Source organism: Varanus komodoensis, unplaced genomic scaffold (genome assembly GCF_004798865.1).
Source record: "Varanus komodoensis strain SLA01 unplaced genomic scaffold, ASM479886v1 scaffold1, whole genome shotgun sequence".
In the NCBI taxonomy this organism is placed as follows: domain Eukaryota; kingdom Metazoa; phylum Chordata; class Lepidosauria; order Squamata; family Varanidae; genus Varanus; species Varanus komodoensis.
In genome coordinates, this window is record NW_025335268.1 from 17,993,495 (window position 1) to 18,020,277 (window position 26,783).

General features: G+C 40.3%; 2 protein-coding genes across 15 annotated transcripts in view; both read right to left on the minus strand.

Moving 5' to 3' along the window:
• BIRC6 (baculoviral IAP repeat containing 6) overlaps positions 1 to 7,468 on the minus strand; it is a 168,147-nt gene extending 160,679 nt beyond the window's left edge. For all 13 annotated transcript variants that reach the window (XM_044453246.1, XM_044453079.1, XM_044452992.1 and 10 more), the window contains exon 1: positions 7,023 to 7,468. In XM_044453246.1, coding sequence (XP_044309181.1) covers positions 7,023 to 7,281 — 259 coding nt within the window. In that variant the 5' untranslated portion in view covers positions 7,282 to 7,468. The remainder of the gene's footprint in view (positions 1 to 7,022) is intronic.
• An 8,661-nt stretch (positions 7,469 to 16,129) lies between these two features.
• On the minus strand, positions 16,130 to 24,802 carry YIPF4 (Yip1 domain family member 4). Of its 2 annotated transcripts, XM_044453372.1 has the most exons (6): positions 24,573 to 24,802; positions 22,400 to 22,562; positions 20,581 to 20,752; positions 19,873 to 19,950; positions 18,304 to 18,417; positions 16,130 to 17,070 (listed from the first exon to the last, which is right to left on the minus strand). In XM_044453372.1, exons 1-6 carry the CDS (start codon positions 24,679 to 24,681, stop codon positions 16,933 to 16,935), a joined length of 774 nt encoding a protein of 257 aa, XP_044309307.1. In that variant the 5' UTR covers positions 24,682 to 24,802; the 3' UTR covers positions 16,130 to 16,932. The 2 variants fall into 2 exon arrangements, with proteins under 2 accessions (XP_044309307.1, XP_044309390.1); XM_044453455.1 differs by lacking the exon at positions 19,873 to 19,950.
• Positions 24,803 to 26,783: the final 1,981 nt, after the last annotated feature.

Sequence of the window (26,783 nt, forward strand, 5' to 3'; positions counted from 1 at the left end):
ATCACTTCAGACACATACAAATTCACAGATTTGAGAACTGTAAAACCAAGCATCTATGAAATATTTTCTAGATCGAAGAATTGCCCAATAATCTTACAGAAACCCTTGGAAGACCATGATATTGTGAATGGATTAATAAAATCCATTTACTAAAAAATCTAAACATTGCATGAATATACAGCTTCATCCTACATAATTAAAAGCTAATTCAACTATAATGTATCCTAAATAGAAAACTATCTTTAGATAGCGTTTTCCCCAAGAAATGTTTTTTCCTTTAAAAAATCAATTTTAAATAAAAATCCAATTTAAATTAAAAAAAATCAATGTTTTTATTTTTAAAAATCAATGTTTATCTGCCCTGTTCCCAACATGGAAAAAGTTGATGCCAGCACTGTGGTTGAGCTAGCATTAACAAATTCCTTCCTGTGGCTTTCCGTGGAAGAGAGAGTCAAAACCATCCCTCTGAATAGGAAGAGAGAATGCTATTCTTCCCTCACTTCCACCCCCCTGGCATGAGACCAGCAGAACTTAGACTTTGTGAGCTTTAATTCAGTCTTCTAAGGTAGGACTGCCATGTTAATTGGTCAACAGCTATAATGGCAAAGGGTGAAATCCAATGACATGAAGTAGAAAGCTGTTCACATAACAGGACTTTCTCCTCTCTCCACAATCATCCTATGCATATTTGTGAACTGCCCAGAGAGTTTCAGTTGTTGGGCAGTATAGAAATTAAACAAACAAATTTGAAGGTTGCATGGGGACCAGCAGAGGGGAGAAATTGCCCCTTCCTTGTTCCACTGACAGAAGACACTGTAAAAGTTGGAGGGCTTAACTGGATGCCTCCTGAAGTATCATATAGAACTCTCCTAAAAGCAACAGCAGAGACTTCTTACAAATGTCCAGTATTTGGCAGGATACATCCAGGCAAAATATTAGAGTCACAACTGTGAAAAGCCCTCACCATTTATCCAGCAGATCTTCCCTTCACTAAAAGTATACACTGAGTAGAGCCTCCCCCGCTGACATGAACAGAAGACAGGAACCAGGAGGTGTTCATATGTTCTGCTATATATGTATGACCCAAGCTGTACTGGGGTTTCACAGCTGAAAACTGTACTTCAAACTGTACATGTGCAGTTCACATAGAATAGGCTGGATGTGCTATTGACAGAAAGCAAGCTGTGACACTTGTAACAACTTCCAGTCATAGTTAATGAGAACACCCCATAGATGGTACACTGAAGTAGTCTACCCCCAAGGTTACAAATAGCAGGACAATCTGGAAGGAGAGCAGTCAAAATATCAACTCTGACTATTCAGACAGCACCTCAGAGACCAAGAAGTAATGCTGCGTCCTCTCTGCATTTAGTTTCAACTTACTTTTCCTTTTCCTTCTTGGCACCTGCTCAGAACTGAAACCAATACTCTTGGATCTTCTAACACTGAAACATAAAGCTCAGCATCATCGGCATAATGATAATGCCTCAATCCAAATTTCTCAACCAGCAACCTCACACAGATGTCAGTAACAATGAAAAAAGCCATACTTAAGGAACCTCATAGAACAACTCCCATGGGAGAGAATGTTCTTTTAATTAATATTAAATTAAATATTAAGAGAGAGCCAGTGTGGTGTAGTGGTTAAGAGCATGGGACTGGGACTCAGACGATCTGGGTTCTAGTTCCCGCTCAGCCATGGAGCCAACTGGGTGACTTTGGCACAACTCTCAGCCCAACCTACCTCACAGGGTTGTTGTTGTGGGGATAAGATGGAGGAGGAGAATGATGTAAGCTGCCTTGAGCCCTTTGGTAGGAAAAGGGCAGGATATAAATATAAATAAATAAATAAATAAAATAATATCTCTGACTATCTAGACAACACCAATGTCAAAAAGATGGCGTGACTGGCCAAACTGAGCACACTATTTTTTTACCCAACAGTCACCAAACAAAACAAAAAACCAAACCAAAACCACCAAGTAGAAATACCAACAGGACAACATTTCAGGTAGAAAGAGACAAGAATGTGGGCCTTGACCTGATTCTACACCAGGAGCCCTGCATCATGTTAAGTAAACATAACCACTAGCCAGAAATAATACAGATTGGCATGGGATGGGGTGAGGGCTATATGTGTTAATATACAGCAAGCCCTTGGAGAAGAATTACCTTGCTAATTATCTGAGAGGCTTGTTTTGTGTTCAAACACATCCCACAATCATCTTTGTTATTTCATGCTAGTGATGATATTCAGTATATATGATGCAGGGCTTCTGGCATAGCATATTTAAACACTCCCTCAGGCAGCTTATCATTCGTATTTTGCTATATGGTTAGAAGAAATACTAATTCTAACACATGTTGAGGGACATGCATAGAAATGTCCACACTGCCAGCAGCTAAATTAAGAAAAGCATTATCACACTGTTTCACTAGCTCAGATCTCTACAACCTGTTGCCTTCTATATAGGTCAGATCCCAATTTCTGCTATTCCTGATTCATTGTCTCAAACGCATCTGGGGGACAACAGGTTGGGGAAGGCTACTCTAACTTAAGTCAAGCAATTCTGTTCCAGAAAAGGCAGCAGGAAACCTGCCTGTAGGCAAAGATTAGTTCTTATTAACATGCAGCAGGAAAACATGAATGAAAAATTGTGCAAGACAGAAACAAAAATGAGCAGATGCAGCTCAAGTATAAAAAGATCAGCCAAATTTTGTTAAATGTAGGAAATTCAAAAGTGCCAATATTCCTACCTTGTCCCTCAATTCTTCCTGATCCCGACAACAAGCAAATTAGGAGTAGTACCGCTCAAGTTACAACATCTAGTGAGGTTCATACAGAAAATTGCTTAGTTGGCTTATAACCATTCTAGAAAGTATATTAAGCTGAATGTAATCTGTAATGTCAGCAACTTTATGCAACACATACAATTTCACTACAAGGTCAGTTCATCTACACAGAAGAAAAGAACATGACTGGATGACCAAAAAAAGGACCCCAGCATTTTTTCAACTAAGCATTCAAAGTATGCTTAAGCGACTATTTCCCCTCAGCTCAGGCTCTTAAAGTATATACAGACCAAGTCACATCTTCCCAAGCCTGTCATCTCCAAGAGTTTAGTTCAGATGAATTCCAAAAGCTTATCAATCTTTTTTATACACAAGAACCAAATATGAATCACCTTATTATTCTTAGTTTCATAGTTACTGACACAACTTAAAATGAAGAAACTCTCTTAATGCAAAGATGAATAAATATGAAAGTTTGAAAACTAATGATACTAGGACTACAGTATACTTAGGGATAACCACTTACACGGCTGAAGTTCCACTGAACTCAGTGGGACCAGTACACCAACATAAATGTCAGTCTTGAAGATGGCCTCTAGAGGAGGACAATTTTAAACTAGTGAAGCACCAACTGTCATGCGAATTATGACCAAAGTTAAGAACAAAGTTAACCCTAAATGTTTAAAGTTAAAAGTTTTGTAATATCCAAGTGCACTGAAAAATTACATGTTCTCCGTACTTTTCCATTTTTATGCATTAACTGAAACGGTAACCTTATCATATATTAACTGCTTTTGAAATCTTTAAATACTATTTTTCTGTTCCAAAATATATAGAAGTGGCAAGACATGTAAAGAAAATGCTACATTAGCGCAAAGATGGGCCATTCTGTTAAAGGAGTAAATCTTTAATTTTTGTTCAAGATTGAAATGACCAATTTCAGTCTCTGTCAATCATCTTATAAGTATGAATACAAAAGCTTGGCAATTCACTGTGTGTACATGTTTACCCATATGACTTTAGAGAGAAAATAGATAACTGATGTCTGGTTGCAAACAAGGATTAATTAGTTGTCATGCTCATGTGGCTCTCTGCTACCATCACCTCACCTGTACAAATCTCACACAGAGAGCCTCTCTTTACCAAGTTTAGTTTGTGCACCTTGACTTTTTTGATATAACACCAGGTATGGTGAAAGTTCTCCCCAAAGCTTGATTCAGCCCAAAGATGTACCTAATTTAGTCTATGGAAGGCTAAAGTCCTTACTCAAGTCTCTTCCCTTTGAAATCAAGCAGGGTTGTTTTTTTTTGGGGGGGGGGGGGAGAATACTGTTATCTATTAAAGGTAACACTGGAAATTTCCCTTACATAGCATACCACTCCTTCTCCCAACGGAGTTACAGAGTGGTTTGCTAGGTGTTTCGCTTGTCACATAACCTCCAGTATGGGGTAAGTTACAAAGTAGACATGGCTACCCCGTCCACAGGGTGAGGTGGAAGGACTCCATATAGTGCTTTGGCCAGGGGAACCACTAGAAAACAGCCATATGCATCAAAGATAGTTCCCAACCAATACATCAAATGGAGGAGTGAAACCAGGGCAGCCCTCCTCACTCCTCCATCACCTTCCAATAGGAGAACTAAGCCTGCTGTGTTCTTCCTTTGCAACTCCTTCAATAATGAGACGGAGAAGTGAAATGAATGCTCTATTCAGCTGGCACTCTGACAGAGAACCAGATGACACTAAGAAGCCTACCTTAACATAATCCAGTCTCAGAGGACAATCTGGACCCCAAACAGTTCCTGTCCCCTTTATTACACAAACTTTAGGGTTTGTTTGATGCTTAACGGCATTATTACACTTGAAATTAATCAACAATTCTAACAAAAGTAAGAATTCCAGTGTGCATGGTGCACATACACACTAGAAAGGGATAAGCATCTGTGCATATATCTTACTTAGGGTTAGACTCCAAGAGTGAGCAGCTGAATAAGTATTTGAACACAGTTCTCAATTCTATGTTAATCATATGCTGCAACAGGCTTTTCACATTCATAATAGTATTTAGATTATATAAATATATTATCATTTTACTGACCCTGGTTTTATTTAAAATTATCTGTATGCCATATAATTTACTAATGTATTGCATTGTTTTTATGCTGTATGCTTCTTGGGGAAAGCTTATCATCTTGAAAAGGCAGTTAAGAAATGGGTTAAATATTTATGTTTTATATATTGATCAAATCCAGATCACAGGTAGTTATTCAACCCACCATTCACTGGAGGCAAGTTAAACATGTGATCCTTGCTTGAGAAGTCTTGAGTCATATGAAACCAGTAAGCATGGGTTATGTGAGGGTTAAAGAACAAACACTAGATTATGTAAAGATTGTTTAACTTGTCCATAATTCAACCTCATTGGATTTGCAAGACATGACAGCCTGCAAGTGAGAACTGCAGGTACTCCCTGAGTTACAGACGCCCAAATTATGAACCTGTACATATGAATGGGCTATCATGAGGCCTATTTATTAAAAAAAATACTGCAGAAAATCATCATCATCAAAATCAGAGAGGGGAAATGAAAGGGGAGAGAGGGAGGCCTCCAAAACATGCCTTCCTGCCCCACCCAAATGGAGAGGGGAATCTCTGACATTTCCTTGTTGCAAAGAGGAGGCACTGCTGAATTTGGGCGGAAGAAAGGGCCCAGATATATTTGCGCTTCTTCCACTTTCATAGGAGTCCCGAGCCCCTAACCCCCGTGAATGTGGAGGGCTGACTATACATGATCTGATTTGCATACAAATTTGACTTAAAGATGAATATTCATTTTCTCAGGAACTGAACTCATTTGTAACTCTATTCAAAATGACATTCAAATGTACCACATATGTGCCTCACCATAAGTAAATTATGGGGTGAATAGACCCAACAGCTTATATTCTCCTTTAACCTGATCACTTTCTTAACTATTTTCATATAGACCCTAATCAATCTGGTTGCCACCGTGGACTGGATACCTTTATGATTCCATTTTACCATGCATGAAATTTCCAGTTTCCACATGGCAAATGGTGTGGGGCACAAGTGTTACATGCTCATCCCTTTATCAGGAACATTATTTTCTTTTCTAGGTACCTAAGTATCAACAATGTTGAGTAAACCACCAACCCACCCATGCAATGGCTCAAGCACGTTAATGAATTGTACAACTATTTTCCACCTAACAGCTACATGCACTTAGTTTTGCCAAACAAACTAATACACTCTGTTTCATGCCATAATAGCATTCCAAAAACATTATAAATCGGGCTTAACTACATCAGGTTATATACTAGAAGAAAAATACTGCCACCAATTTTTCCAGCTTGAAAACATTAGCATTTTCCAAATCATGGTAAAAGAAACTGGTAACCAAATGTAATAAGATGTGACTGAATTCTTACATAGAACTGCTTTCAATTTCATTAGCAGAATGTAACCTAAGAGCAGATTATGTGTAATTCTCACCTGCACATTTTGCCATACATAAACATTGTGAATAGACGTTGGGAAACCACAGCTAATCGCAAAACACAGACACGTGTATCACACGCAACAACGAACTACATAATAGCCCTGTTCCCAACAAAGAGGAGCTGGAAAAAAGCATCCTTTAGTGACGCTTCCGTCCTCTGCTAAAGCCAAGTCTTTTCCTCTCCCTCATCTGCCAACTATATGGGAAACACAAACAAGCTGGCTGAGGCTAGCAAAACAGAAAGGAAGACGATCAAGAGGAAACCCTTTGAAAGACCCGGATGACGACCGGCAACTTTGGACTTTCAACTGCACCTAGCTATACCTGCCTTCCCACCCTCTAGTTCCAACAGCTCCGGCCAGTTCTTCGGTCCTTCCTTTTGCTTCAACTCCACCACGTCTCTCCCCAAGTCTCTCTCAATTCGAGAGCAGAAAAGGAGAATGGAAGAAATCGACTCACCTTCGCGCTCCGCCAGTCAGAAGCCGGGCTAGCAGGCCCCAGAACACAACTGCCACTATCACAACATAGGCAAGAGAGCGTGAGAGAGCGGCGGCGACAGCCACGAGAGGCTCGACAGCGTCCCCTCCCAGCATGCCCCCACACCGGCTCGGATCGCCTACTCCTTCCTCCTGTTCTCCCTCCTCTTCCCCCCTCACTCGCCGCCGCCGGTGGGCCCCGTTTGTAGGCCCGACCGGACTCTCCCCCCTCACCATTGAGTGCCGACGCCTGCAGCGTAGCCCCTGAGGTGCCGTCGATGACTTTGATGGCGCCGCGGGCGGTCACGGCCAGGATGGCGTTGAGCGCCGGGTGATAACAGAGACTACAGAGTCCGTCGGCGTCGCAACGCAGGCGGCCGTCCCGCAGCAGCAGCCACTCGCAGAGGCTTGGCCCCGGTCCCGCGCCGGGTCCCGTCGACACCGGCCCCGGAGCCGAGGAACATGACGCTCCTCCGGCCTCCTCCGCCGCCATCGCGCAGGACAAGAGGCCCGGCGGCGCCGTTCAGTGACAGTCCCGAGAGAAGCCGCCGCCACCAGTCACCATCCGGGTCCGGAGAAAGGGGGAGGGAAAAAGGGAGAGGGGTAAAAGAGAGAGAGAGAGCGAGAGAGAGAGAGAGAGAGAGAGAAAGGAGAGCCGAGCGACGGCAGGAAATGACGTGATTACGCCGGATGCGGAACGCCGACAAAAGAGAAACGACTTCAGGCGTTGTTCGAAGTGAAAGAGTTAAAAAAAAAAGTCGGCTTCCGCCACATGAGCGGACAACCAGGAGGGTGAAGGGACAGATCTCGTAAATGACGTCACTGACCTGGGAGGCTCCGCCCAACGGGATATCCTTACGCAGTTTGTCCTGGCAACCGCCTCGCGGCGCTATCAATGCTGGCTGCGCTGCGTGGGCAACTGGTGGCCGCTGGAAGGAAGGAGAGAGATACGCAGGCCTACAATTCCTCTTAGCCCTTACCACTGGCTTTGCTGGCCAGGGCTGGTGGAAGTTGTAGGTGGGAAGGGGCCGCAGATTGTTTGCTGCAGGTGTGGACGTTTGTGGGCGCGTTTTACACCGTAAGCAAGGGGAGCTGCACGTGGATGGATTTCTTTTTTTTAGACGGAGAGGAGAAAATAGGGAAGGTTTTCTCTAGAGAAGTTAGGAGTTCGTGCTTGAGGAAGTGCTGCTTTTGTATACACTTTCCGGCTCAGCATGGGGTTTGATTTCCGTGTTTTCTCTTGATGAGCCCCCCTTACTTGCGTGGCCTTCGCTAGTTTTCGTTTCCTGTAAAGGCAGCCGAGAATGAAAGAGGTTCTTCCCAGAGCAGAGACACCACGTGTGTTTATTTTCATAGCTGGAACCGGACTGTGTAGTAGGATAGCACGCTACCAAGCGCCAGTGGGTGAGGGATAGAGGGAATGCTGTCACGTTTGGGACAGATTCTTTCTAGCTTCGTATGCTTTCAACAACTTACCTGCACATCTTTTGTTGCTAGTCTGTTGTTGCCAAAACTACGGGGATGCTGCTGCGGAAGGTTCGCTTTCTTGCCTGCTAAAGAACTGGAAAGCTTGCATTGCATTGTATGCGTTTTACTTTGCTTAATAAAAACTATTACCTTAGTATGGATTTAGAAATTTCTGAAGTTTCATTTTTGGACCCAACCTATTATACAAAACTTATAACAAAGTTAACAGCTTACAGTCTTGAGCAGCACTCGAACTAGGAGTTCTAGTAGAGAAAAGGCACTCCTTTATTCAGGCTAAGTTGTGATTTGTGGCCCTACATGTGTTGCTCTGGTGCTTTGACTATGGTAAACTCAGCCAGGTTAACATCAACTTGAAGATCTACATTTCTTGTTCTTTGAAGCTTGGAGAAGTGTTTACTATTTAGATGCTTGCTTCCGGTATTTTGAATGATCAGTCTGCCAAAGAAACAGTCATGTATGCTTTGTGTAGTTCTCATTCACATTTTCCAAGGGACTATGGTACACTGATGACAAACTTGAATTTCATTTAACAATTTGAGAAATCTGTTAAGAGCACAAGTCTTTGCATGTTAAACTGTAAAAATTCTTAAAACTATGAAGTATTCCTCAGCTGGCTACACTGCAAGCTGCTCTCTTATTCAATAAATCAGAATGAAGCCTTTAGTGTGTAAGGTGGCATAATGCTTGCTTTTGCTGAAGGATGAGAGGTTTGAGGAGCAGTATGGGGCGAGGGGGGTTCTTTTGGTCAAGAGAATACTTGAGCCCTAGAGGGTACAAGTGACAAAGACACAGGTACTGCTTTAGGCTCTCAGAACCTGCATCAGTGGTTTCAAATAACTAGCTAAAAATACATGGTGCATTTTCTTCCAAAGCCACCTACTGCAGTTTTTCACAGGTAATCTGCCAAGTTTTCCTAGTAATCTTCAAATCTAAAAATGCCTATTTACTGAAACATTACCGCTAATTAAGAAAAAAAACTTACTTTTTGACAAAGCCAAACACAATTTAAGGCAAAACTTCACAATAGATCCATTCACAGAACTCACCAAGTAAGCACCCAGTTCCAGAGCAATTTGGTTTTGGTTGGTTTACATTCATTCCCCATACTCCTCCCCTCCTCTTTCAGTAATTTTAGTTAAAATTGTGCATGTAGTAGCACTAAAGAAGCTTTTTAATTCATCATACATCATTCCATTCATCTTCATGTTATACTGTGTTGCTGTATTTTAATTTTATATTTATATTTTAATTTATATTATAATTATTTTAATTTATTGATGTGAGCCGCCCCGAAGCTTCGGCGAATGGGGCGGCATAAAAATATTTAATAAATAAATAAAATAAAAATAAATTTGGGCTATTTTTGTACAATTCCAGAAAAGATAATGAAATGCAAACATTTCAAGAGAAATGAGCAAGGATTATAAATGCAGTGCCCTACACTAATTGCTATTTGAAGATAGTTCAGAAAATATACAGTGAAGCAAGTGAAATATACAGAACAAGTGCACAAGCCTGCAATAAACTTCAGAGGTGTGAGCCAAGCTATGATGATTTAATTTTTAAGTTGTGAGGTTTCAAAGAGCAGGATCATGTTGGAAGGGTCTCTGAGAAGCAAGAAGCAGCAAGTAAATTCTTGTGGGATTTCCAAAATGGAGGGAAACAGTAAACTGTGATAGCCTTATATATAAAGGATACTTTAGATAACCTATTGGCCATACAGCAGTTGTTCCTCATTATGACAAGTTTCTATTAACATTCTCAATTCTGTGCAGAAATGTGTGGAGGAGCCATGCACTAGTAACTTTTCAATGTACATCCTAGTCTGTTTTACTTGCAGCTTCTCAGAACAAAACCATATAGGGATTTGGTGTGTGGATCTCAACATGAAATTTTGATAATTCTGTGTGAAGTTTGCCAAGCTTTTTTAAATCAAAATTTTGTATTGGGCTGTAATTATAACCTTAATATATAACTAACAGAGCAGCGACAGATACATTTGCTCTGTGTATCGGTCTGTGCCTGTAGCTTTTTTTTTTTCTAAACACATTACAGGTACCATGATGACAAGGCTGGATTGCTTCTAAGGTCTCCTCAAATTACATTTATCTCTCTTTAAAACTATGTATTCTGCTAGATGCTGATGCCATGTCTAAAGAATATTACTTGTTCATTTGTAACATAGTTATTCTTAATTCCATGCAATATGGAATAAACTATATAATACTTACATTTTAAATAACTTGATATAGAACCCTTTTCTCCTAATCCTGTGTATGCATAAAATAGCTGTGGTAATAAAGGAAAATACATTTGTTTTTGTAGAAGGCAAAACTGAAGAGACCTAGAAACTAATGCTAGGTTATAATACTTACACTAAAACAAAATGGTGAATAGATAATCATTGATCTGTCATGCATAGGCAATCAAGCTTCACTGACATCAGTGATTAGTCATTGACATGTGTCCTAGATGTCTTCTCCAAACTAAGTTTATAGCAAAGTCTTACAACTCCCGTTGTCCATAGCAGAGTCTCTGTGCAGTAACAATCTACATTTTAGAAAGCATGTGCCTTTATTTCTAAAGGTACTTCTCAACAATAAAACATGCACAGTATAGTTGCCTGTATGCTGATACCATCTGAAAAAAAAATCTATACGGCATCAAACAGGATTTTTAGTTCCTTCGTGTCATCTGGGATCTATACCTACTCAGATGCCAATCTTTTAAAGTGATCAGAGTGACAGCCAACACTTATGCAAATACAGACACACTTTTAAAAGTAACTTTTAGTGGTTTGTAAAACTGCTAGAGCTTATGTTACCACCCACCATAATAATTCTTAGAAGCTTTATCAGGATGTTGTAAAAATGCTTCCATGAAAGTAAAATGAAGATCCATTTCCTTATTTAAAAAACAAAAATATTACCCCAAGACAGCTATAAAGTGTAAGGGGAAATCTGTTTATAAACTGGAATTAGTCTTCAAGAAATGTTTACTATGAACATTGAACAGGATATATCAAACTCCCACATTCCACATTTGCATCCATGTCAAAATAATTGCTTTTAAGTTGATGTCAAACAAACATTAACATGCTTTCAATTATGACAAAGTGTATATTTTCAATAATCCTAAAAATTTATTTACATTGTATAAACATAGAAGTTAAACATATGAAATGTGGATATTTATCCCTTGGAGAGTATAAATTAGCTTTCTATGTATTCTGCAAACAAGTTTAATTTCATTTTTTATAAAATACATATACTGTATTTACATAGATGCCTAGTCTAGAAATAGGAATCAAATGTAATGTTATAAAACAAACCATTGAAGCATTCAATAACTGTTGATAGTTTTCTTTGCACAGCATATGCAAGAGATATTTCACTTCTGAAACATTATGCAATTCTTCATTGAATAAAACTAATGTTAATTCCAAATACACAGTAATAAACATTTTAATCTGGGGTAAAAGCTTAAGTTACAAGCCTGTAAGGAGTTAAATGTTTGTTCCAACCATATTTAAGTAAAGGATGATGACTGGCCTACTGCATATGCACATTTTATGCTCTGTCACCAGAGATGGTCATACTGTTTTCTTTCATCCAAACGTATGTATTTGCTGTAAAGCTAGAAAAGGGACTTGAAACCACCTACCAGTCATTAACTAGTTATTTAAAGTTGCCATGTTAGATATTAAGCAGTAGTGATGTTGTGTATACTTTCATATAGGTATACTTTTCTTCAAAATAGTTATATGTTAGCTGATTTTCCTTGTTAAATTTCAAAGCATAGCCATGGCATCACACAGACTGGAGGACACTTCAATATGGTTCTGAAAACTGCCAACACAGAATAACACCAATGCTGAGCATGTGCTGCTTTTTAACTGGAGATGTGTATTTTCAAAGCTTTTATCAATTAAAATGGAAAGAAGTGATGCATCTGTTATTCCATTTATTAGGTGAAGATACAATGAGTTGTTTTAGGATATTTATAATATAGAAAAACTTCACAGAAGGCATACTTATGAAGTCTTCCCATGTACTTATTTTAGTCCTGGTGGGGTGACTTGCAGGAGCAATTTCAAGAAAGAAAATTCTAACAAAGGAGATGGCTCCAAGGTTGTGATCTTGAACAATGATACCTTAGAATTAAGTTCCACTAATATAATGCTTAGGACTATGATCTTAATGTTAGCTGTCAAGTGATTTCATATTATAATAAATGTACTATTTAGCTTAGGATGCAATCCCATGCAAGTTTAAATCAAAATCCTGCAATTTTCAGTATTCCCCAACCAGTCATGGCATTCTAGGGCATTTTTCAGTCTAAACAGCATAGGATTGTGCCCTTAGGAAATATAAACTAAGAGTTCAGCTGTTAGATTTCTAGTAGTAATTTGGACCTAGGTGGAATTAAGTGAATACAAATTGATATTAATATATAGGCACAAATGCTTGTCATCTTCATGGATCACTGCCTTGCTGTGGCGAAGGGGCTTGTGTAGTGCAGTGAAGCTATAAGTTATGCCGTACAGGGGCACCCAAGACAGACAGGTCATAGCAGGGAGCTCTGACAAAGGTGATCCACTGCAGAAGGAAATGGCAACCTACTCCAGTGCCCTTGCCGTGAAAACCCCATGGACAGTTCTAAAGGGCAAAATGATATGATGCCGGAAGATGAGCCCCTCAGGTCAGAAGGTGTCCAATGTGCTACTGGGGAAAGAGCAGAGGACTAGTACTAGTAGTGCCAGAAAGAATGAAGTGACTGGGTCAAAGTCGAAAGGACACTCAGTTGCAGATGTATCTGGTGGTGAAAGGAGAGTCCGATGCTGTAAAGATCTGTACTCCATAGGAACCTAGAATGTAAGATCTATGAATCAAGGTAAGCTGGACGTGGTCAAATCTGCTCTGCAGCCAAAGATGGAGAAGCTCTATACAGTCAGTAAAAAAAAAAGACCATGAGCTTCTTGTTGCAAAATTTAGGCTTAAATTGAAGAAAGAAGGGAAAAGCACTAGGCCACTCAGGTATGACCTAAATCATATTCCTGATGAATATACAGTAGAGGTGACAGATTTAAGGAATTAGATCTGATAGAGTGCCTGAAGAACTATGGACGGAAGTTCACAACATCGTACAAGCAGTAGCAACTAAAACCATCCCAAAGAAAAAGAAATGCAAGGAAGCTTTACAAATAGCTGAGGAAAGAAGGGAAGCGAAAGGCAAGGAAGAAACAAAGATACACCCAACTGAATGCAGAATTCCAGAAAATAGCTAGAAGAGGTAAGAATGCCTTCGTAAATGAACAGTGCAAAGAAATAGAAGAAAACAATCGAATAGGGAGGACCAGAGATCTCTTCAAGAAAATTGGAGATATGAAGGGAATGTATCATGCAAAGATGGGCATGATAAAGGACCAAAATGGCAGGAACCTAATAGAGGCAGAAGAGATTAAGAAAAGGTGGCAAGATTACACAGAAGAACTATACAAGAGCTTAACGTCCCTGATAACCACGATGGGGTGGTCACTGACCTCGAGCCAGACATCCTGGAATGTGAAGTCAAATGGGCCTTAGGAAGTCTGAGCAACAACAAAGCTAGTGGAGGCAACATTATTCCATCTGAGCTAGTCAAAATGCTAAAAGACGATGCAGTAAAAGTGCTACACTCAATATGCCAACAAATTTGGAAAACTCAGCAGTGGCCACAGGATTGGAAAAGGTCAGTTTACATTCCGATCCTAAAGAAGGGCAATGCTAAAGAATGTTCAAACTACTGCACCATTGCACTCATTTCACATGCTAGCAAAGTTATGCTCAAAATCCTACAAGCTAGGCTCCAGCAGTTTGTGGACCGAGAACTACCAGAAGTACAGGCAGGGTTTCAAAGAGGCAGAGGAACTAGAGATCAAAATGCCAACATACGCTGGATCATGGAGAAAGCTAGGGAGTTCCAGAAAAACATCTACTTCTGCTTCATTGACTATGCTAAAGCCTTTGTGTGGATCACAACAAATTGTGGCAAATTCTTAAAGAGATGGGAGTACCAAACCATCTTATTTGTCCCTTTAGAAACCTATATGCGGGTCAAGATGCAACAGTGAGAACACGGAACCACTGATTGGTTCAAAATTGGGAAAGGAGTTCGGCAAGGCTGTACACTATCGCCCTGTCTATTTAACTTATATGCAGAGCACATCATGAGAAAGGCAGGCCTAGATAAATCACAAGTTGGAATTAAGATTGTCAGGAGAAATATCAACAGCCTCAGATATGCAGATGATACCACTCTCATGGCAGAAAGTGAAGAGGAACTAAAGAGCTTCTTGGTGTAGATGAAAGAGGATAGTGCAAAAGTTGGCTTGAAACTCAACATCAAGAAAACTAATATGGCATCCGGTCCTATCACGTTCTGGCAAATAGATGGAGAGGAAATGGAGGTAGTGACAGATTTTATTTTCCTGGACTCCAAGATCACCGCAGACGGGGACTGCAGCCAAGAAATTAAAAGGCGCTTGCTCCTGGGGAGGAAAGCTATGGCAAATCTAGAGAGCATACTAAAAAGCAGAGACATCACCATGCTGACAAAAGTGTGTATAGACAACCGGCTATGGTTTTCCCAGTTGCAATGTATGGCTGTGAAAACTGGACCATAAGGAAGGGTGAGTGCCAAAGAACTGAGGCCTTTGAATTGTGGTGCTGGAGGAGACTCCTGCGAGTCCCTTGGACTGCAAGGCAATCAAACCGGTCAGTCCTAGAGGAGATCAACCCTGACTGCTCTTTAGAAGGCCAGATACTGAAGATGAAACTCAAATACTTTGGCCACCTAAAGGAAAGAAGGACTCACTGAAGAAGAGCCTAATGCTGGGAACAATCGATGGCAAAAGAAGAAGGGGACGGCAGAGAATGAGGTGGCTAGATGGAGTCACTGAAGCAGTCAGTCTGAGCTTAGGTTGACAGTGGGTAATGGGGAAGGACAGGAAGGCCTGGAGGAATGTTGTCCATGGGGTTGTGATAGGTTGGACGCGACTTCATGACTAGCAACAACAACAAGCACTTGTACATGAGGTATCAACTTGGCAAGCACTGCATGACTGCTTGTTTCCATTCAATTCAATTCAATTCAATTCAATTCAATTAGAACAAATAATCCATTTTGAATCGCTTCTATAGAACAGAGTATAATCAAATTTAGATTAACTGTTTAATTATGAAAAATCCTGTTTTCTCCCACAACCAGTTTGGTAATGTATCTAGTGTTTTACAAGGTTAGAGTTCATTTTCCCCCAGCTGTTCCAATTGGCAAGGGCTCGTGATCTAAACAAGACATTAACACAAGTCTAGTTACCAATTATGCGAGTGGGAATGTGCTTCCAAAGTGCATCCATACAAACCAATTCAAGTGCTGACTGTATCCTTATTTGGATAGGCAGCTAGATACATAATCAGTTTATGCCAGTGATTCCCAATCCAGAAAAAAATAGACACATGCATGAGTCCGCTCATGTCCATACAGTTCCATAGGTGGACTTGATTTGGAAATACCAAAGCACACTAAACAAACATTTCCTTTAGAAATGTGTCAGATAAATTTGCTTTGTTGGGAAAGATAGTTTGCACCAATCTTAAACGGCAATTTCAGTAATATCATCAAATCAAGTAATAATAATCCTAGTAATCAAAACACAAATTTAACTTTGTTAATCAAAGTTAAATGCTGTAATTCTTGTTCTTAAGGAATGAAGACCTTATTAAGAGCATCATTTTACCATTCCAAATTAGTATACCACCCCAGGTTGACTAGTATTATGTAAAAATAGCAGAACAAGGCATTATACAAACAAGTACAGTTTTGGAGAAGCATTTTTATTCCATCGTAAGACAGTGTTCAGAATCATAAGGTTGATTTAAACTGTTCTCCCCACTTAATACTACTACCATAAAAGCTGGAGGTTAAAAACCCCTAGCAGCTTTTTTTGTGGAAATTTCAAAATCAATATTATTAAAGAATATTTTCCTATGGCATACATATAGTTTGTTAAAAACCAAGGACTAATTCAAACAGTTGTTTCTTCATGTTGTTATGGAATCTGTAAACCCTCTTAACAATGAAATATGTAAACCTAAATATGATTGACATAAACACCCTTCTTAAAAAGTCAGACCTTTAATGACTCAACAGCCAAATCAGTGTGTGCAAGGCACTCACATTAAGTGTCACAGTTGTGTACTGGTTGTCTGAACAATCTTTAGGACTGATTCATAAATATATGTACAGAATCTGCAATTTCAAATGTAAGAATTGAACTTTGAACCATTACTATTAATTAGAATTCCACTTCAATTTAACACATCAATCATATCCTCTTAGTGCTTTTGGCACAGTTATCAAGCTGTTATCCTGCAACTTTGAGTTATAAACACACAATATTCTTATATCTGCTCAATAAAAATCTACATAGTCTTAAACCTAAAACTCTTTTATAAATCTCTAATGTAACTAAAACAGCTTAAATAATATACATAGATATAACTGGGTTACCACTGAAAACTTGACAGCCAGACATGACACACTCACTTCTCTCTTCAATCAGGTAACATTTCATCAGTCTTCATAGTGAGCAAGACATTGTTCTTGTTTGACTTGGTCACACCCCAGTATATAAGGACAAAAAATAAATGTACAATAAAAAGATGGGATATATCAGGAGGGGCTTCTTAGTTTTAAATTCTTCTCCAACTAATAAGGAAGCAGCACTGTATGCAGCCCAAAAAACTCCAAAAAGCTGACAAAAATAAAAAGATAGAATGTTATCACAGAAAGGAACCCTAAGCTCCCCAAAGAGTAGCATATCTGAAATGGACAAAGCAAGTTGTGACTAAGTACAATGACTTTAAATCAGGATTTGCTAACATCAGAAGAACCAAGCAAATGTGTTTACATTATTGGAAAGTCAGGCATTCTAACGGGTTATTCTTGCCACCTTTTGGTTGCTAAATGCCATTTACTATCATTTTGAAAAAGCAATCAGTTTGCATGGGTACCTCTGACAACTGATTCATTCAGTTAAGAAAACCGCATCAGAAAACTGATGTGAAACCTTTCACAAACTCAAATATTGTATGAAAGTTGTAATTGCCAAGTCTTCTACATCAGCCCAAATAACTGTGCATTGGAATGGTGTTATACAGCAGATGGAACAGGGCAAATTAAGTTCCTTTAACATTTCTATCACAATATTTACAGATACCACTTCACATATATTTTTAGATTATTTAGCTAGAAATGTGCATATTTCAATATACAATAGTAATACTGTGAAGCATTTTTCAAATCTTTCATGCCTTCCCATTAGAAACTGATGAATTCAAGTACTAATTTTGTAACTCCCAACAATTTGCCCAGCTTCATTTAGCTACTTTAAGTTTTAAAAACATACAAAGCTGTAAAAATGATGAATAAGCCTTCTTCAATTAGGTACCTTCAAGCTAATTTGGATGTCAGCTTGCATGGCCAATGCAAGCATGCTGAACTTTGGGTACCAAAGCATTTGGAGGGCAATATCTTAAGTATTTTTATGGGCTGGATTTGATGCAAAGGGTGATGAACATGTCAAACATATTTCAAGGACCTAATCTCTCTCCTCACTGACTTTTTCCTCTTGATGCTATTGAATAATCTGCTTTGATATCATAATGAACTTATATTTCTAAAAATTCCTTTGACTTAACTAATCTGATGTTGCAGAGGAACTCTGCTGCAATGGTCCAAATAGCTGAGTAGTGTAGTCGTCATAATCTGAATTCAGAAATCTATAGGTCCTGTTATGTGACTGTTTGTTACAAAGGATTTCAACAATACTTGACAAATATAGACTAGCTGAGAAATCATGACTCACACTGTAAGAAACACCCACCCACTCACAAAATACTTGTTGCTTATATAAAGGAAAGACATACTTCATTCCAGGAAAGAATAATTGGCATTCTTTTATTGTCAAACATAATATTGAACTTACTTTTATTAGAGTTGAAACAACTTCAAATGATCCAACCACCAGAAGCACAGGTGCTATTACAATAAGAGGAAGTAAAGAATATCCAATAACTCCAAGAACTTGGCCATATGCAACCTACAAATATGAAATGAACAATATTACATACATTGTTTCCAGCAACTCAGTCTCCCATGGGAACTCTATACATACTACACTGCTCTTCTAGATCAAGTTTCAGACTGGATCATAAATTATTGTGCAACAATGAAAATTCACCTGCCTAGAAACAATTTAAAATTTATTCAAGTTGGCTTCTCAAATGTATTTCAATAGACAATCATACCTTTCCATAAAGAAGCATCCACCACTACTCTTACCCTCTTGGCCAGTGTCCCATACACTGGCCAATTTTTGAACCAGGAATGGCAAAAATTTCACATTCTCAGGATGCACAAATTGAAAGCATCTGCTATAAACAGACTACAAATTTAAAGTTATTTTAACTGTTAATTTATTATTATTGTATTTATAGATTTTAATATATATAACCGAGATGGTACCACTTTTTAAATTATTATTTTTTATGAATGTTGTGAGCCGCCCCGAGGCTTTGTTGCGATGGGGGTGGCACAGAAATGTTTTAAATAAATAAATAAATACATACATACATACAAAGGGCACTAGACCTATAGCAACTATCCCACAGTTACTACAACTTCCAAGTCAGTGCAAATGCAAATTGTTGCATAAGTGAGTGACATAGAATATCAAATGGTTCACATTTTCTTTTTTTGAATAGCTGTGTTACCTCCTGAAAATGCTCCTCTGTGCAACTCTCAATTTGGCAATTTAATTGCTGCTCTCTCTACCACATACCAGGCTTTCAAATATGCTTTAGCCTGTGAATGGTTGGACTTGTTCATGTTTTTGTCAACACTATTGTAGTTGCTGTCCTACTCATTACACTGCTGAAGCTCCCTGGAAAACCAGGAAGCTTGCTTGGCTCTATTCAGCAACAGAGACCACTGCGCAGCAATTGTGTCAACTGCCCAAGTCATTTTTCTATTTTAGTGTTCAACCAGAGCTTTGATAGAAGTGCGTGCGAGGTGAGGAAATTATTCAGGAGCTGTCAGAAACCCATCCAGATCAAGCAGCTTTCTAGAGCATTTCACCTTCATCAGTTCTCTTACTCTGCACAGGCTAAGAGTCTTCATATTTCGAAATTCCACCAGATAATGACCTGCCTGTGACAAATGGACATTAAAAAGTTCCTCCATCCCCAGATCACTATAATCCCTATACAGCACACTTGATCCAAAGTGTGCCTGTCCAAAATGAACAGGGTCAAGATAACAACTAGAACAGACCTATGATTGCCCTGGAGCTCTGAGACACACCTGACAAAGTTGCCTCTGCCTGTATGTTGAGTCCCCAGGAACAGAAACCTGGGTGAGTACTCTAACATTACACTTGACACCACCCCGGCAAGCTGAAGTAGACTGTTGGGCAATGGGGTGGGCAGTGCACTAACTAATAGTGGCACTATACTGTCAGGTATAGAAACCAAGTTTACTTTTGCAAGATTCTTACCTCTCCTCCTAGAACCCTGGCCAACAGGAAGATTGTCAAGGATCCAAATATCCAAATAGTTATAATCCAGGATACCACCTTAAGAAATTTGTAAAGGGTCTAGTCAATATTGTCTCTTTTTCATGAAGACTAATTTTCAATAAATCTTGGTTTGGCATTTTAAAGTTATCTATTGGCTTTTTTAATATAAGGGAAAAAGTGGGAAAAGGTCAAATACATTCTTGTGACTTAACAGAAATGTCACTGCTGCAATCTAGTCCTGCAGTTCTGTGCATGCAGCTATGGGGATCTCACTGCAGACTAAGCACTGTGGGTATTTGCAGATTTCTAGCTTCAAAGCCATTAGTGAAAGCAATTTGGAAGTTTGCAAACACAGCTTACAGGTAGTAGCTACTAGTTATGATTCTATAGAATCTCCATGTTCAAATGCCATATATTACTCAATATCAGCTGCTAAAAAGCAACAGCAGAATGTACAACTGTCACAAGTTTATTCTGCTAATTAGAAAAACTAGCAGCACAACATAGGAATGAAAATAGGTCTGCTAGGTTTTAAAAAAAGAAATTCTAACATTATTTTCCTTAGTAATTTACTTCAATCTTATATATGGAGATGTATATGAGATTAAGAAATATACTTTTCAGCTGCTTATGACCATGGCATAGCCCAGCAATTTATTTATTTTTAAGTTAAAGCCCTTTACCAACCTTGAATTGCCCATATAATGAGATCATTGAGAAGAACAGGACAACTGCCAGAGGGCCCCAGAAATCAGGATTATCTCTTACTACTTGTCTGTTAAATCCAAGAGAAGGCATTGGCATCAAAACACATCGAATTTTGTAGTATATGTCCTTCAGATCAATGTCTAACTCCTCCCTAAAATTAAACAATAGAATTTTCATAATATGCCTCTGAAATTGTTTGAACACCATAAAGCATAATACAATTTACTAAGTTGCTTAAAATATATAGAACATTCAAACATATTTGCATTCTCATTACAGTGGCTCAGTCCAGACATGCTTTAGTGCTACATGAGCAAGCCTCAACAAGCACAAATGAAACAGGTTCATGTACTTACCTTACCTTCCTGCATGACTAGAAAAGGGTTTCTGTTAACATTAGTTCACTGCTAAAAATCTTGACTTAGTATTATGTTGGGTCAAAAACCAGTGTTCAGTTTCAACCATGTTTCCTGGTTTGAATGCAATAGGAAAACCAGATTTAATGAAACTAAATTTGGCACCAACCAAGTCCTGGTGCCTTACCTAGCAAATGGGGCACTCTTCAAGGAAAAAAGTGAGCTGGCATTTTACCATCTACCAGGCAATTCCCCCCACAAACACCAGTTGGTTTTTGCTGGACTGGTCCCCCTGCTTCTTGGAGAAGATTACTGCCTTCAGGACTGATTGGAATGTGAGACACCTAGGCAGGCCTCAACTGCTGGGCCAGAAGCATGGTAGTTAAGCCCCAGGGGGCTGGAGGAATGCTCCCTGCCCCATACCCCCACTCCCATCCGACTACCCAGCTGGCGCAGCTCAGGATTTAATAAACTCAGGTGCAACCATGGGACTGCCCCAACACATGTAACAGGGTGCACTCTAGATTTTTTTATTTTAAATCCAGGTATGGGGATAGCATTATGATGTGAAGTCTTATGAGACTGTGTTCCCTTAAATGTTGGTAAGTTTCAGAAGGGCGGGCAGGGGGACCGGGGTAAACAAGGGGTAGGAGTGAGTAAGATGATTGGTTGGTGAGAGTGTATGAGTGGAGCTTGCAAGCATGACAGAAGGCAGAAAAGGCTACCAGTCTGTTAAAGATAATCCAGGCAGTTGACACAATAGCACCTGAGTGCCTTCTTGGGTATACCTTGTACAGTTCCATGGTATACCCCGGAGCTAATAAAAATGAAACAAAATAGGAGGCAGCTTAAGTGTGTATGGAGAAAAACTAATGGATGCCCCAAGGATACTGTAGACCTGTCCAGAGTCTGCTTTAATATATTTGCTTAGCACTTTCAGGACAAGTCTCTTCTGGAGTGACTGTCTTAGCTGGGAGTTGGGATGGTTGCAGTGGATGGCCGGCTACAGAAGATGCATGTGCTACCCCACCTCACACACATGGATTTGGCATCATGTGTCTTTCCAGCCATTTAAAAGACTAACTTGTTTTTCCATCACACCCATACAGCCTTTCTACTGAACATGTGTATGTATTTTAATCTGTGGACATATTAGCTGAATTTAATATTCTCCTATGCTATAACAACTGATGGGTCTTGAATTCAAACATTTATCTATAATGTAAAAAGACTTCTTGAATGAGACTCAGGAATAAGACTCAAGAATAATTTAATTGAGATACCTTGATTGATATCTATGTCAATATTTTAAAAATTAGTGATTTTTCATTTGCATCCTTTTTTCCAATTATACAAGATTGACCATGCTTTGAAACAAGCTTTATATTTGTTTCATATATATACAGAACTAAGCAAAGAATTTCAGAGTAATGTTGACTTACAAGAGAGGTTTATTATCTTCAGGGTCATCGTCTTCTACTTCCAAAAGCCAACCGTATCCTCTCTGCCTCAGGAATGTAGTTGCAGTAGATTCTTTGATAAATTCCCCACTTCCTCCTCCAAGGTTGAGCTTTACATCTGGAGAGTCTATTGAACCACTCAGATCTTGACAAGGAATAGGGCACATATATGAGAAGCCAGATCAATATAGTTTTCCTAATCTAGAATGTTTGCTTATGATAGCCATATGGTTAAAAATTAAGCATACAAAAACCATAGGGAAAGTAACTAGAAGTTTTCAGATAGCTATGTTAGTTTGCTACAGCAAAAATGAAGAGATTTATGGCATGTTAAAAACTGACAAATGTATTACAGAATGAGCTCTTGTATACTGTAGCCCACTTTAGCATACATATGAAATGTTACCCTCAAGTAAGAAGTTATCCACACATGATTTGTGCAAGATTGGGGGAGGTAGACTTGTAATCAATGAGTGCAGAAGGAACTGAAATTTAGAAAGCACAAAGAGCAATAATTACCTTATTACAAAGATGAGTTGATTAGCACATGTAGTGGATGTCTGTATTACCTTCCAAAAAATATTTTATGAATGGCCATTCTAAATAAGACTGACTGTACTTTCTCCACTTCAACTCCCTCTGACCTCACTGTTTACAATTTCACCACAACTTGCACCTCTCCATGTATACCTACACTATTTAATCAGGACAAAAAATGGACATTAGATGATATGGGCAGAAGATCACAAAAAATTATACCATAATCAGTATGTGGGCTTTTAACATGCCACAAGACTTTGTGCTGTTTTCATTACAAAAGATAATTGTCTCACACAGAATTAAACATTTTGTTTCCACTTCACATACAAAGTGGCATATTACTGAGGAGCACTAGCAGATACAAGTAGCTGAAAGCTGTTTATGAATTCCAATCAAGAGAGAGTATGCTGGGCCTGCCATTCCCACCATATTAAAAGTTTAGATTGCCATGATTGCATTAAATTCCTTAAGTACATATTCATCCTTTTCTCCAGGCCATGACACTGTCACACCATGACACTTCAACCATTCTATTAAGTCACATGACAAACAAATCTCCCAATCTCAGGATGTACTCCAAGCTTTAAAATGTTACTTCAATGGAACAGACCAATCCAACAAATTCCATTGGTATGCACAGTAGATACAGAAACAGCTGTCCAACAAAATGCTTATCTGAGCTATTCTCAATTTAGTAGTCCACTCTAAAGAACACAGTGTTCCTTGAGAACATAAATGTCAACCATCTCAGCCTTAAATACCAAGTAAAGTGAAAAAAGGGAGAATAGAGCCCATTTACACAACCATTTTCCCACCTGCCCAAACCTGCATGCACTAATCAGTCATATTAAAGGGGTGTCACCGGCACATTTCTAGCATCCTTGTATCAGGCTACAACTCCCATCCAATCTACTGGCCAGGACAGCTGAGAATGATAAAAACCCAGCACATCCGGCTACTTTACATGTAGAGATTTGATAATTTAGACAACTGTTTTACTACATTAAGTGTATGCGTGTGAGAGAGCTAAGGTGGTTAGAGGGCTGGTCGAGAACTCTGGAGATCCAGACGCCTGAACCTCAATAAATGACTTTAAACCTAACCTCCCTCACGGGGCTGACATGCGAATAAAATGGAGAAAAAGAGGTGCTGCCTTGGAGTCTGTGAAAGAAAATGGAAGGATATAAATATAATAAATAAGAAGCAGAAGGAACGGGGGGAAAAAGCAAAACTGCCCCGCAGTGTTTACATTCCTCAACTCTCATCATCACCCGTATTTTTTACTTTGTTCCTGTGACTATTCAGGGTGTCTCGGAAACCTGCGCGTTTTTCCCCCACCCGAAATTGCTCTCCCGCCCTCCTTCCCGGGACCAAGCCCGAATCCAGCCACCCCACTTCCACGCAGGTGCCTCTGCCACGCAGACCAGGCTGGGCCACCAAGGCTCAGAGGCGGAGTTTGTACATGGGTCCCTTTTCTACAGCCAGCAGAAAAAAGAAGCCAGACGGGATCAGCTCGCTGGGTCAAACAGCCCTGCCGGTCCGGCCATCCCCTTTCACCCAGTTGCTCCCGGCGGGAGAAACGACTCTACTTCTCGCGACCCCTTCTCATTTTTACCTTCGGCGTCGGCCGAGGAGACGAAGGTGAAATCCCCGTTGCTGGGCGCGTAGAGCAGCGGCGGTGGCGGCTGCGGGGGAGCGGGCTGTTGGGCACCCGGTGGCTGCATCGCCCCGCCCGCGTAGGGCCTCGAAAGCCCCGTCGGAGAACGAGCGGACGATCGAGCGGGGCCACCCGGCAGCCCGTCAGCAGCGACCCAAAGAGGCGGAGGCCGCCGCCACCTCCTCCTGAGTGACAAGCTGCGGGACAACAGTGACACCGGCCTTCCGATTGGGCTTCTGTAAAGTCTTTCTGGATTGGCTGACAGATTTTTTTTTCCAGTTTGCCATGGTCCTTCCTACCTTAGAACAAAATTTAATTGGTCAGTGTAGTCATCCTGCCTAATGATTGGTTACATCGGGGCAAGGGGGAGGAAGGAGGAAATAGAGTTGTTGTCCACGCCCACTTTGTGAAAAGTGAGAGCGGAACTAGTTGGTTTCGGCCACTAAAACTCCAAGCTCTCCCCATCTTTTTTTTTTTTTTTGGTTTGCTCTCCAAGGGAAACACCACCTGCAGATGCAGCTCGTAAGGGACTGTGGCCTTCCGTGGGGGAGGGTTATCAAACGGAGCGGTTTTCAACCTTCCACATCTGGGCACCAGCGAAGACTGCCAAACCACCTCGTGGACAGCTGAGGCAGAAACAAAAAGCAGCATATACACAATACAGTATTCTGTGTATTAGTTTCCAAACACAAAACCAAAAAATGAAAATTCTCCCAAACAACCAGAAATCAAGCAATAAGAAATGCTAGCAAAAGAACAAAATACCATTCGGTGCAGCGTGGCTCCCAGCTGGCTACTCCCCCTCCCTGCCCCGACCCTGGTGGCATTGGTTGCCAACTGAGGAAGAAGTGGTGGAGCACAACCAACCCCACTCCATTTCTTGGTGAGTGGGATGTCCCCCCCCCCCCCCCCCCCGCCCACACACACAGACCAACAAGAAATCTCCCACAAACCGGCCCCTGTCCACGGACTGGTGGTTGAAAACCACTAATCTAATATTTCAATGGAATTTCTGCTCCTCTTGTTTGTTTTTTTACCCATTTCTGCCCAGATTTAGACGTTGGATTGCGCCATGACTAACAAAAGTTCTGATGATTTAATTGGGTCTACTCGAAGTACTAGTAAATCTGGAGTCAAGCCTAGTGCTATTTCTGGCTACTTTAAGAGTACTAATATTTTTTCTGGCTTCATATTTTGTGAGTTCTTGTGCAACTTTGCTACCCTCTTTGTTTACCCTTTAGATGACTCTTGCTTTCACACCACCAGAGGACACCGTTGCACTATTTTTTGTGAACCCTCTTGGACTGCTAGACAATCAAACTGGTCAATCCTAGAAGAGATCAAACCTGACTGCTCTTTGGAAGGCCAGATACTGAGGATGAAACTCAAATACTTTGGCCATCTAAAGGAAGGAAGGACTCCCTGGAGAAGAGCCTAATGCTGGGAACAATAGATGGCAAAAGAAGAACGGGGCAGCAGAGGATGAGGTGGCTAGATGGAGTCACTGAAGCAGTTGGTGTGAGCTTGAGTGGACTCCAGGAGATGGTGGAGGACAGGAAGGCCTGGAGGAATGTTGTTCATGTGGTTGTGATGGGTCTGACACGACTTCGTGACCAACAACAACAAAATTTTTTATAGCCAACAGAGGCATTGTTACTGACACATGAGGCAGCTTCACACAAGGTGCCATGGCATAGTGTGGAAGGAGCCATACAGAGTGACTGGTTGGCCCCGGGGGCCACTTTGTGCCCAACAGATGGGTACTTTGTGGTGCTGGAGGTGGCTCCCCCTCTCTTACCTCCTCTGCCCTCCTGCAGGATTCGAAAGGGACACCATAGGAGCACTGAGGTATCCCCAGCCCACACAGTAGTCGCAAGCTGTTTTTGTCTTGCCCATTGCACCTGATCAAAGGCTCTGAAAGCATCTAAGGATACAGCAGAGACTAGACAGTAAAGTTGTTGTGCTGGACAGACCTGCCAGATAGCATGAGACATCTGACAACCTGGCATGAGATGTTCCAAGTTCTGGATACAGAATGTTTGACTTTTAGTAGGAAGTTCTATACATGAACCAGTGACTAGAATGTAGCTCTCAAAAAGCTGGATGGGTTTATAGCTTCCCTTTAACATGTTGTAACTTAGTGTTTCTAATTCCATACTTAGGTCTACA

What these genes read in the sequence shown, in the direction of transcription:
- YIPF4 (XM_044453372.1), bottom strand. Translation starts at nt 24,681, where the DNA reads ATGCAGCCACCGGGTGCCCAACAGCCCGCTCCCCCGCAGCCGCCACCG. An exon ending in CTCCTCGGCCGACGCCGAAG is followed by an intron (nt 22,563 to 24,572) that starts GTAAAAATGAGA and finishes TTCCTTGTCAAG; the next exon opens with ATCTGAGTGGTTCAATAGAC. An exon ending in TTGTTTCAACTCTAATAAAA is followed by an intron (nt 17,071 to 18,303) that starts GTAAGTTCAATA and finishes TATTTTTGTCAG; the next exon opens with CTTTTTGGAGTTTTTTGGGC.